This window comes from Crocodylus siamensis, chromosome 2, assembly GCF_052110815.1.
Source record: "Crocodylus siamensis isolate JL-2025a chromosome 2, ASM5211081v1, whole genome shotgun sequence".
In the NCBI taxonomy this organism is placed as follows: Eukaryota; Metazoa; Chordata; order Crocodylia; family Crocodylidae; genus Crocodylus; species Crocodylus siamensis.
The window spans coordinates 76,514,589-76,525,190 of record NC_143396.1 but is presented as its reverse complement, the minus strand read 5'-3'; the positions used below and the strand labels follow the sequence as shown (position 1 = coordinate 76,525,190).

The following is a 10,602-nucleotide window of genomic DNA, read 5'->3' as shown; positions in this document are numbered from 1 at the left end:
CAGAAAAAAAGCTCCAGGACAAATCCTGCTCCGAGTTATAGCCATGCGAGGGCCCGAACCCACTCCAAGGAAGTCGGGGCCAGTTTGCTTTCGACTTCACTGAAACAGGGAACGCTAAATCCGGAGTGTACAGGATCTCCCCCCACAACAGCCACTTCCAGCGACTCCTTCCGTCTCCCACTTTAAGTCTTGTTTGCATTTGAATTCAAACACCTGAGCGCCACACTATTTTCACATTACCCCGTACATCTACTTTCTTCACTCCCGGTAGACCCGCTGCCCTCCATTAGCCTACTGTGGGGAGTAAAGATTATTCAGACCGCTGAGAGTTTCTAGAATGGAGCCATACGTAAATGGAGACAACACTGAAGTAGGGACCCCCGCTCCCCTTTTAAGAGAAAACTAAAAAAAGGTAATTTTTAAAGCAAAAGGCACACGCACATTTCCGTAGTAAATGAAAGCAAAGCTGGTCTAAGTCATCTCGCAACAACCCCGCTTTTTTTTTTTTTAAACATACAGATTTCTAGAGCACTCCCAATTACACCGATTCGCTTCACACCTCTGCGCTTCTTCCATTCATTCCGGTTTCCCTCCCTTATTACCTGCAGCAGAACATGGAGAGCTTGAAGCAGTCCGTAACTGGCTTCTGGCAGGGTTCCCCTTGCCATTTTCTCTGCGCTATCTGCTCCTAAGTGCCTTGATATCACTGCAAAGTCTGTGTCACTGAGTAGTTATCAAGGAGGGCAGACGCGGAATATATGAGGCGGCAAATATGTTTAGTAATGACCTTAAGAACCTAGATACAGTTTCATTTAAAAGTCTTTCCCCAGATAGCTGCCGCGGGACTGGGAAAGAGCGCCTGGTTCAGCATCAGGCTGTTATCAGACCTACCGCTCCACTCGGCGATCAGGGGCCAGGGCCCTGACATCCCAAGCTACCATCAATTTACCTTCTACCGCCTCGCTTCCCCATTTAGCTTTTAACGTCAAAACCTACATTTTTGTCGGCTCCGGTCTGTCTAGGGCTCTCCTGATTTAGCTCCAGGAGTGATTGCTCTTGAGAAAATGGCAACATCCTCATTATGGAGCAATTAAAATAGAGACCTCTTAGCGGGTCCAGCGAATACATTTCCAAGGGGTGGGGGAGGCAATTGATCAACTTGGAGGACAATTGCAAAGGCAGCTCTGCTCCCACCAGCACCCTGATCCAGGGTTCAGACAGACCGCAGGCCCAGCCGGGGGCTGCTCTTCTGGGCAAGAAAGCAGGTAGAGCACGAAGCAAAAATGCCATTTTTTAAAGGAGTTGGAACAACGCGTAGTGGAGCAGGATTGTTACAAGGCCAGCTTGCTAAAGGAGCCGCGTGTGCATAAGTAACACACAGGCAAGAAATGAACCTGGCTACCAAATACACAGCCGCCCCGAGACAGAAAAAGATAAAACACCTTCAGTGATTCCCTCTCCAGACTGAACTCCGTTGCTGGGTCTCCCAGGTTAAAGGCACCACTGGATCCGCTCAGACGAAGGTAACAGCGATAACACACAGGGAGTGGAAGGGGCGGGAGAGAAAAGGGGAGATCTGCCTCTTCATCATCACCCGGGAAGCCAGCAGGCAAGGGAAGGAACAACAAAACGGGAGACTCTTCTTTCCAAGTGGTATAAACAAAGGCAAGTGCCTGTAAACACAGACCCACACCCAAGCACAAACCCGGGCTGCCTGACCCGAAAGGAGAAAGGGCACAGCACTTTGGGCCGGTTGTTCTAACCCTTCAACCTCCCCGTTGTCAGAGCCGGCTGGCCAACGGGGCGAGGGCTCTCTTATCTTTTTACGGGTAATTGCAAATCTACCTGCTCTTATTGTCAGGGCTCGTCACAAGTCACTTCATTAGGCGCGAGCACAGAGGAAGGAAAGCGGGTACGTGCCCCTGATTGTGGAGGGAGAGAGTCAGATTGATTTAGGTTGCGCTCAGTCAGGCAGCTGGAGGCCGCAGAAATACAAGACTGCGGTTTAGATGAACAGTGGAAACCCTTTTTCCTAATCCCCAAAAGCCAGGTACACTCAGGGCAGCCACCTTGAGGAAACAGCTTTTTATACAAGTTCAAAAATTAAGAAAAAAAAAGTTTAGTAGCTTACCACGTTGAGCTTCCAGGTGTAAAAAGGGGGTGAAAGGCCCAGTCCAATGCCCGGATCATTGTAATATACTAGGGCTAGTCAATGTTGAGTGGGGGGAGGGATGCAGGGTGCCATTTAAACTGCTGATATACAGAGGAGGGGAAGTGGCGGCGGCGAAGAAAGCAGCTTTATACAGATATCGGTATAAAATGTGTATCTATTATATAACTATATAGATATATCCCACTCGGAGGCAGGGGCGGGTCTAGAGACAGCAGAGAATACACAAATAAAAAAGAGCGCTCAGTGAGGCAGATTGGAAGTGCTCAGCCCAGGAGAGTTTGGGGAACCGCAAAGTTAATGTGAAGTTCACCATCGCTCATTGTAAATCTCCCATTTCTCACCCTCCCTCTCGGGTCTCTGGCTTTGTTCACTATTTCTTATTCGACGTAAAACTTTCCTCCAAGTGATTCTGTAACAGGTTCAGCTCTAACACTTCCCTTGGCTGTCCCCAGCCCTGGTGCGGGGAGGCCGGGATGGGTTAAAGCTCCTTTTCCCTGCAAGATCTTTCTGCGCAGATTTCTTTTCTGGGAAACAACCCACCCCAGGTGAATGAAATAAAGGCCCGAATTTAATCCGGACACGACACCTCCCCGGCGGTCACGGCACAACTTTTCTAACCCAGCGCTTGCCCAAGTTTTGGGAGCGACTCGTGTTTCAACAGCGCCGGACCTGCAGGAATCGCCTGGCCTAGGCCAGCCTGCGTTTGCGGGGTTGATCAGGGTCTGCGCCTCGCAAGCAGCGAATACCAGGCGCGGAACAAGCTGCCAACATGACTATGTAGTTATCTTAAACTGTCTTTTAAAAATCCTGCGGCCAGGACCCCTACCCCCCCCCTTCCAGCTCGGTGACTGGTTTAAAAATAAACTTAGAAGCCATCTTTATAATTTAGTTTACTTGCGAATATCTTAAATATTATGATAACTATAAACAGCGTCATTTAAAACACATTCTGAGGTATAAAACATAAAAAGATTTCTTTTTTTTTTGTAAAAAAAAAAAAAAAACACACACAGTGGTTTATTGAATACTTACAACGTTTACACCTTCAATATTAATTAAACTCCACTTTCTTCTTCTTTTCCTTAAGGACGGAAGTGCACATAACAAATAACTGTTGAAAACATCTGCCAATACTGAACGACCACAACAAAATGACGACACTAAATACCAAGTCAGCTGGAGCACTGGTGCAACTGTTTCTGCTGAAATATAACTTTAGAATCCCATGAATATTTATATCCAAAAAGGGCCAGAATTAGAGATACACTTCACATACACACTAATGCCAGGGAGTCCTTTCCCCCCGCCTCCCCCTTTTCTATCTTTACCCGTGGGGTCTGTACAGAGCAATCACATTCACGAAACTATTGAGACTTTACCCCTTACCAAGCTGGCGCTTCCTCTTCATATTAAAATATGGAATGCTTTGTCTTCGGATATCCACATGGTGGGGGGAGTGGGGGGAAATTGCACATAAATTAACTGGATGATTCCAAACACAAAGAGTCCTCGGATCAGAGCTCTCTCACGAGTCCAGGAGGAGGAGGAGGAGGAGACGCTGAGCTCCTCGAGTCCTTCCTCACTGCTTGAGCTCCAAAGCCCAGACGTGCTGCGGCCAGCCAGTCCTCCCTTTGGTTTTCTTATCGTTGCTGCTCACTGTGCTTTTCAGGATCTCGTTCTGCGTTGACAGAGGAGAGAAACAGAGCGAGGGGTTAGGTCATTATGGGCCTTTCCCCTCTAGATCACCTCCTTCACGCCGCCCCCTCAAGCCTAGAGCCGCGGGCAGAGAATCTGGACCCAAGGGCCCCGCAGCTCGGCTCGGCCCCACTCCGATTCAGCGCTTGTCTCAACTCCAGCCCGACTCGGAGGCCTGGCAGCGACAGGGAGCAGCCGGCGCCTGGGCCCGGGCCTTTGCTAGGCGGCTTCGGGTGCTTTATTTCCCCCTTGGCTTTGCATCGCTAGGCTGGCCGGGTGCAGTCCGCAAGCGCGCCCCTTCACCCGTTTCATCAGCACTCCTTGGTGCCACGGACCCAGATTCAGCACCTCTCCAAGATCCCATCCTGCTCCTCGCAGCCTTGGCCCATCCGATCTCGGAAGGGTGGGGGGTAGCTGGTTGCAAACGCGCATTATATTTCTGCGCACACACATGGGCGCTCAGTGGCCCGTTTCCCTGCCGGGAGCCCCGCTTCCCTAACAGGTCCGCGATCGTCTCGAGACTCCAGCTGCTCGCAGGCCGAAGGCTTGCACGTCTTGGCGAGGGCCTCTCCCGAGGTAACGTGCCCGTAACAGCCCAGCACCAGGCCTGCGGAAGGGAGCCCACCCTCCCCTTGTCCCGCACGAGCAAAGAGGGACGCACCGATCGGCACCCAGGCTCCCCGGGGCTAGATGAGCCATCTGGATTGACAGACGCAAGGACACCCCGGGCTTTCTCCCCCGACCCTTCCCGCAGGCTTCCCTTTCTTTGAGAAGCCAGGACAGGCGGGTCCCCTCCCCGGAGCATTGCAAGGCTCTTTACAGCCTCCAGAAATTAAATGCGAGCTGCTGCTGCTGCTTCTTTTTTTAATCTAGGGAGGGAGGAGTTGGCTGGGGAAGGCTCGAGGCAGCCCCGGGGCTTTGCCGGGAAGAGCTAGGCGGAAGCGGGCTCCGCCGGGGGCGCAGGGGCAGGTGGGCCGGGGCACAGGCACCGCGGCGGGGAAGCAGGACCCTGCAGCGGCCCCCGGGGCTGATGCAGGCGGGGGAGGACCCGCTCCCCACCCCCCGGCCCGGGACTGACCAGCTCCTTCTTCCTCTTCTCCTCCTTGACGTCCGTCTTCTTGATCTCGGCCTTGAAGGCCTCGGCCTCGCCGTGCTGGTCGTCCTTGGCCAGCAGGTCCATGAGGTAGGCGATGTAGCTGGTGGCCAGGCGCAGGGTCTTGATCTTGGACAGCTTGGTGTCGGCCGGCACGTTGGGGATGCACTCGCGCAGCTCGGCGAAAGCGCTGTTGATGCTCTGAGTCCTGCGCCGCTCCTTGCGGTTGGCCGTGCCCCGCCGCTTCACGGGCCGCGCCCCGGGCAGCCCCGCCGCCGCCGCCGCGCCGCCCGCCGCCGCCACCCCGCCGTAGTGGGCGTGCGGGTGCGGGTGCTCGGCGCCCGCGTACTCGGGGCTGTAGGACAGCGCCATGCTGTAGTCGGGGGGGGACATCTCCGGGGGCCCGCCCAGCAGCCAGCCGTGGAAGTAGGGGCTCTCGTCGTGGCCGCAGCGGGCGGCGGCGGCGGCGGCAGCGGCGGCGGCGAAGGGGTAGCCCTCATGGTGCACCACGGGGTGGTGCGGGAAGCCGCCCACCAGACTCATCCCAGCCCCCCCGCTGCGCTCAGCCGCGGCTCATGGGGCGCTGCCGCCTCCCCGGGCGCTGCCTCACTCCATCCCCGCGCGGCGCCCGCCGCCTGCAGCGCTCAGGGCGGCGCCCGCAGCATCCCGCGCCCGGCCTCAGCGCTCATGGGCCCCGCCTGGCTGCGGCGGCGGCGGTGCGGGCTGGGCACTGGCCGGGCTCCCCGGCGCGAGCTCCATGTACAGCTACATCTTGCGGGGGGCCGCCCGGGTTAATATATGTCGTCAGAGGCCGCGGCGGCCAATCAGCGCGCCGCAGGGGGGGCGGGTCCCCGCGCCGGCCGCATTTGATGTCGGCCGTCACTAATTGCTCAGCTGCGGGCCGCCTATTGGCTGCGGCACCCGCCCCGTCTTTGGAAGGGGGGAGGGATCCCGTTATCATGGAGGCAGAGGTTAATGCGGGCGGTTCGCAGGCGCTTTGCTGGTGAAAAACAAAAAGGGCTTTTTTGGGGGGGGGTTAATTTTTTTTTGTTTGTTTGTGGGTTTTTTTTGTTCTTTTAAAATTTTAAATAAACTCCTTCAAAGCCACAGACGGGATGGAGCTCAAGCCAGGTCCTCCTCCGGGGATGGCGACGCCAGCGCCAGCGCCAGCCGGGGGCAGCCACCAGCTCCGCGCCCAGCGAGGAAGCCGCGGTGATGCGCGCACACGTCCAGGAGAAACACCGGGGCTCGCACGTCTAGGGGAGGGGGCCACACAAAAACCTCAACGCCAGGGATCTTTCCATGAGGATGGAGAGAGAGAGAGAGAGGGAGATGCAGTTATTGGACGTAGTTTGGGAGGGGGGTTGTGTCTGGAAAGGGAGAAGATCGGCTCTGACTTCAGAGCAACCGACTTCTCCAAAAAACGGTTCGGGGCAGCCAGGAAGAAGTTTAGATTATAGATATCTATATCACACACACATATACTCACGCGCACACACACACATACGTACATGCACACGCACGCACAGACGTGTGGTAAATCGCTTTACACTAACAGTAACTCCTATTGCAAACGCTTCTCTTCCAGCGTGCCGGGCTCGTGTGCACACCCGACAGCGGTGCCTCCGGATCCAATCCTTTGTGCCTCAAATCAGTTCCCCGCTTGTTTCAGGACTGTAAGTAACCGAATATTTTTTACAGCGTGTTCAGAGCTTATTTTCGACTTGGTATTAACCAATATATAAATAGCTCTCCGCATTCCTGCCTCGCCAGTAAAAGGAAACAGGCACCCGCGGAAAGCAGGTTTAGCTATCGAAAGGGAATAGTTAAAGGTTGGCTTCACAGCCAGGCCGGGAGGAAATCCAGTAGATATTTCGGTATTTCGCTTTTGTAATCTCGAACCCGTTACAAGAGGAAAATGGATCTCAGGTTGTAATTCACAGGGAACCTGGTAACTTTGGAGGCAAGACTCGCGCCAAGGAATGGCTGTCATCTTCACATGGGGAGGAATATGACTAAATAGCTGTGAAATATCAAATACCCACCAGAGGTGTCTTGGCTGACACGGAGGCTGATTACGCCTGTATTAAAAATGCAATACTACAATACGGGCAGCATGGAAAACAGTGTCAACAGGAGCCAATAGGTCATAAATTAGAGAGAGAGAGAGAGAGAGAGAGAGAGAGAGAGATGCAAGAATTTGCGAGAAACCGAGAGGAACCGCAAATCCATCGCCTGCAAAGTCTGATAGCCGGAATCAACTCTCTCTCTCCCTCTCTCTCTCTCTCTCTCTCACACACACACACACAATTTGTTTGGCAAGGGAGAGTGAGATCTATATTGGGGTAACGGGCCGAAACCCTGCCAGCTGGTGGGGGAAGTCAACCCAAACCCCAAGCCACATCAAAACCAAACCAAACCAAATCTTCTTCTTGGGGGTGGTCATTCCTGAGTGTAAAACAAGAGTTAAGTAGGAGCGTATGCCGGGCTGCTCTGTAGCTTACTTGCTGGCAATAGAACAATCTCTTTGCACGCACACACAGATAAACGACGGGAGGAATAAGAAGACGATTGCTCCATGCGTGTTTGCAGCAGGCTCAGGGTGTTTAGGATTGCTTGTCTTTCCTCACCGTACAAACCAGCTCAGCATCGCCTTGGAGTTGTAGGCTGCAGGCATGAGAAAAAACAGACGGCGCCTTGCTTTGGTGTAGAAACACCCAGAACTAGAAAAAGCGGCCAAATATAAATGTATATCGTTCAAACGAGGAATGTTGAATTAAACCCAACAGGCAAGATAAAAATGTGTCTGTGCATACTTGATATATATGCAAATATAGCCGTGCATGTGTGTGCGTGTATACTCATATGCATATATATGTATGTATCTGGGTATATATACACATACACATCTCTTGGATTTTCTACACACACACATGCATCTAGGTATATATACGCTACCCATGTATGTATATAACTGGGTGTATATATATATTACACGCACACACGTACATACATACATATATCTATATCTATCTATATAAATACACATATATACACACACATATATACCCAGGTGTGTGTGTATTATTATCCATATGTATATATTATACGCAGATACACACCTCTCTCTCTCTCTCTCTCTCTATATATATATATAGATATAGATATAGATATATATATATGTTTAGAGTTTATATGCCGGAATATATATGTGCATCTGGGTATAAAACTCTAAACAGATGTCCACAACCATTGAGGACGTAAAGCCATTTTTATATTTGAAAGAACTCAACGTGAGTGATTTACATTTCGAAAGCAATCGTGTCTGTGTAATGCTGGCATTTTAGGTATGAAAAACTTTGGTGCCTGCAACATGCAGGAGGCTGGAGCCGACAGATTATTTTAAAAACAAACCAACAGGCATTGTTTGAATGTTGCACTGACCGGGGGGAGCTTTAAGACGTAGACTTCCTTGAAAAGCGTCGCGATTTTAGCTGAGACGCAAGCTCCTCTCCTTTAGGAAGAGGAGCTTCTGGCATTGCAGAGGCCAAAGGGGTGTATTTCTATGTAATTCCTCCCCTCCCCCCCCAATCGACTCGGTCTTAATAGCACAGTGCGAGGCGTTTTCTGTATCCCCGATTGCGCTGTAGTTGTGACGATGAACTGCTTCGGTTGTTCCTGAAACATCCCAAGCGAAGAAAGAAACGGAAAAAACACACGGCAGAGAAAAAGCCCTAAAAGATACGCGAGATGCTGATCGAGACTGCGGTCCGCAGAGCGAGCAGCGTTATTCCGTCATTAATTCATTATTCCTCTGTACCGAAGGGTCAGCAGGATTATAACGACGCATTTCTGTGCCCAGCAGGATTATAACTGCACATTTCCAAGCGCTACAGCTGTGCTCTCAGACTGGAACAGGAATCCACCCCCCGTCCTGTCACGAAGCCACGCACCCCTTGTTCTAACCTCCCTCTTTTTGGTTTTGCTTTAGTTTTGATCATCACACGCAGCCCCCTTGTGACTCCAGCCGCGGAGGGGTATTTGTCGGCTCAGTGGGATGGAGACGTTATCCTGCATGAAGTCTGACTTTATCTAACACCCCCCTTTATTTCAGCAATGCGGTATGAATGAGATCGTTGCATCTCGTACCGACAAAGGGTGAGCCAGAGGAGCAAGAGCAGCGATGGACCAAGCCGGCTGCGGGGCACTTTGCCCTGGGAAACTCTGCGCTGTGTTCGTGCCAGCAGGAGACCTACGGAGGGCGCAGGACAGCAGCATCCTCTCCCTGCTCCCTGAGTGCAATGCCACGAGGTTGCTGCCTGCTCTCCTCCACCCTGTGCCCCACAACTTGCAGCCCAACGACACCAGAGTAGATTTCCAGAGAATCCCAACTGCCTGGTGACTGTCCCTGTAGCGCACCGTAGGGGTTCCCTCTCTTCCTTTAGCCACACAGAAGCAGCTCCAACAAAGATTTTCCATCTCTGTTACTTGCCTTCCCCTCTCCCTGGAATAGAGTCAAAGGACATGACAGAGACTGGAAAAACATTTTTTTCCCACCTCGGTTTTGTGAGTTATTTTTTGCAAGCAGTCAGAATTAAACTAAATATTTGAAAAAGGGAAGATAGCTCTCTTTCTTTTGGGTGGAAAACGCAGTCTTTTCGCATATTTATTTTTTCTGCTTACACAAGAGAGTGCAAAATAAACGGGACCTGAAGTTGTGATGAAATTAAACAGGCCAAAGGAATAAAAATGCGTGTCTTGAGTTTTAGGAGAAAGACTCCTTGCTTCGCTTTGTCCTGGTCTCAGTAGTGTATCATGATGTTTTAAAAAAGGAGAGGCGGATTCTACGAAGTAGGAATCAGGAAAAAGTCTAACGAAGCAAAAATGTAAAGAAAGGCATCAAAGGGGTCTATATATATTTTTTAAGAAGTGGAACTTGGGTATAGGATCCGCTGCACCCCTTAAATTGCCAATTCCGTCACGAGGCCCAAGCACCAGCTTTATTTAATAACAAACACAACAAACCAGGATGAGCGTTGATGGATAACACCAATCACAGCTCTCTCCTCACATCCTTTTAGGGATGAGACCTCTGCTCTAGAACAAATTTAAAAAACTTTTCCAGCACGGGTTATTCAAGGAACCCATCTCTCTTCCTTAATGAGACTTGCCTTAAGCAAGGACTTCTCACGGAAGGAAAACCTAAAGGGTTTTTTTTTTCTGGAGCAGGCAGATGATGATGTTTGATAATCTTCTTCCTGGCCTGGTAGACCATGCTAAATTACCATACTGATAGATTTTCTTCCTAAATGCCCTGAACAAAGTCCAACACAGGAATGTGCTCAAGAGCATTTTCCTTCAGTTCCTCCCTGCACATGTCAACTAATGCAGCATCTTGACTTCTGGAAAGCTGAGTTCCAATTTGGAAATGTATAAATCAGGTAAACCCAGTAGCTCTCATGACAGTGTCCCACGGGAGCAGAAGAGCAGAAATAGCGTTTCTGGTGGCAGGCCTGTCCAGGCCATGTGTGGCTAGGTGCCCTTTAGCTCATTGGAGGAGCCAGGACTCTCCTATCTGACTAACCCCCAGCACTATCTCCCTGCAAATGTCTTGAAAAGTTTAGACGTGTCTGAATTTATA

At 51.2% G+C, this 10,602-nt stretch overlaps 2 protein-coding genes across 7 annotated transcripts; one reads left to right on the top strand and one right to left on the bottom strand.

Annotated features, from left to right (window-relative positions):
- Positions 1–3,048: 3,048 nt before the first annotated feature.
- On the bottom strand, positions 3,049–5,718 carry HAND2 (heart and neural crest derivatives expressed 2). Its single transcript, XM_090036179.1, has 2 exons — positions 4,947–5,718; positions 3,049–3,851 (listed from the first exon to the last, which is right to left on the bottom strand). The coding sequence occupies exons 1-2, from the start codon at positions 5,502–5,504 to the stop codon at positions 3,753–3,755; spliced, it is 657 nt and encodes a 218-aa protein (XP_089892305.1). The 5' UTR covers positions 5,505–5,718; the 3' UTR covers positions 3,049–3,752.
- On the top strand, positions 5,537–9,576 carry LOC149870415 (uncharacterized). Of its 6 annotated transcripts, none has more exons than XM_090036177.1 (4): positions 5,537–5,932; positions 6,066–6,173; positions 6,550–6,637; positions 9,076–9,576. In XM_090036177.1, the coding sequence occupies exons 1-4, from the start codon at positions 5,537–5,539 to the stop codon at positions 9,090–9,092; spliced, it is 609 nt and encodes a 202-aa protein (XP_089892303.1). In that variant the 3' UTR covers positions 9,093–9,576. The 6 variants fall into 6 exon arrangements, with proteins under 6 accessions (XP_089892303.1, XP_089892299.1, XP_089892300.1 ...); XM_090036173.1 differs by having other exon boundaries at positions 8,953–9,576; XM_090036174.1 differs by having other exon boundaries at positions 5,537–5,964.
- Positions 9,577–10,602: the final 1,026 nt, after the last annotated feature.

Bases quoted from the DNA above. Each gene is read 5' to 3' on its own strand.
- HAND2 (XM_090036179.1), bottom strand. From the start codon at position 5,504: ATGAGTCTGGTGGGCGGCTTCCCGCACCACCCCGTGGTGCACCATGAG. The intron at 3,852-4,946 runs GTCAGTCCCGGG...CTGTCAACGCAG, and splicing joins AGAAGAGGAAGAAGGAGCTG to AACGAGATCCTGAAAAGCAC.
- LOC149870415 (XM_090036172.1), top strand. From the start codon at position 5,537: ATGGGGCGCTGCCGCCTCCCCGGGCGCTGCCTCACTCCATCCCCGCGC. The intron at 6,174-6,549 runs GTGATGCGCGCA...CTTCTCTTCCAG, and splicing joins CGCCCAGCGAGGAAGCCGCG to CGTGCCGGGCTCGTGTGCAC. The intron at 6,638-7,504 runs GTAAGTAACCGA...ACGCACACACAG, and splicing joins TCCCCGCTTGTTTCAGGACT to ATAAACGACGGGAGGAATAA.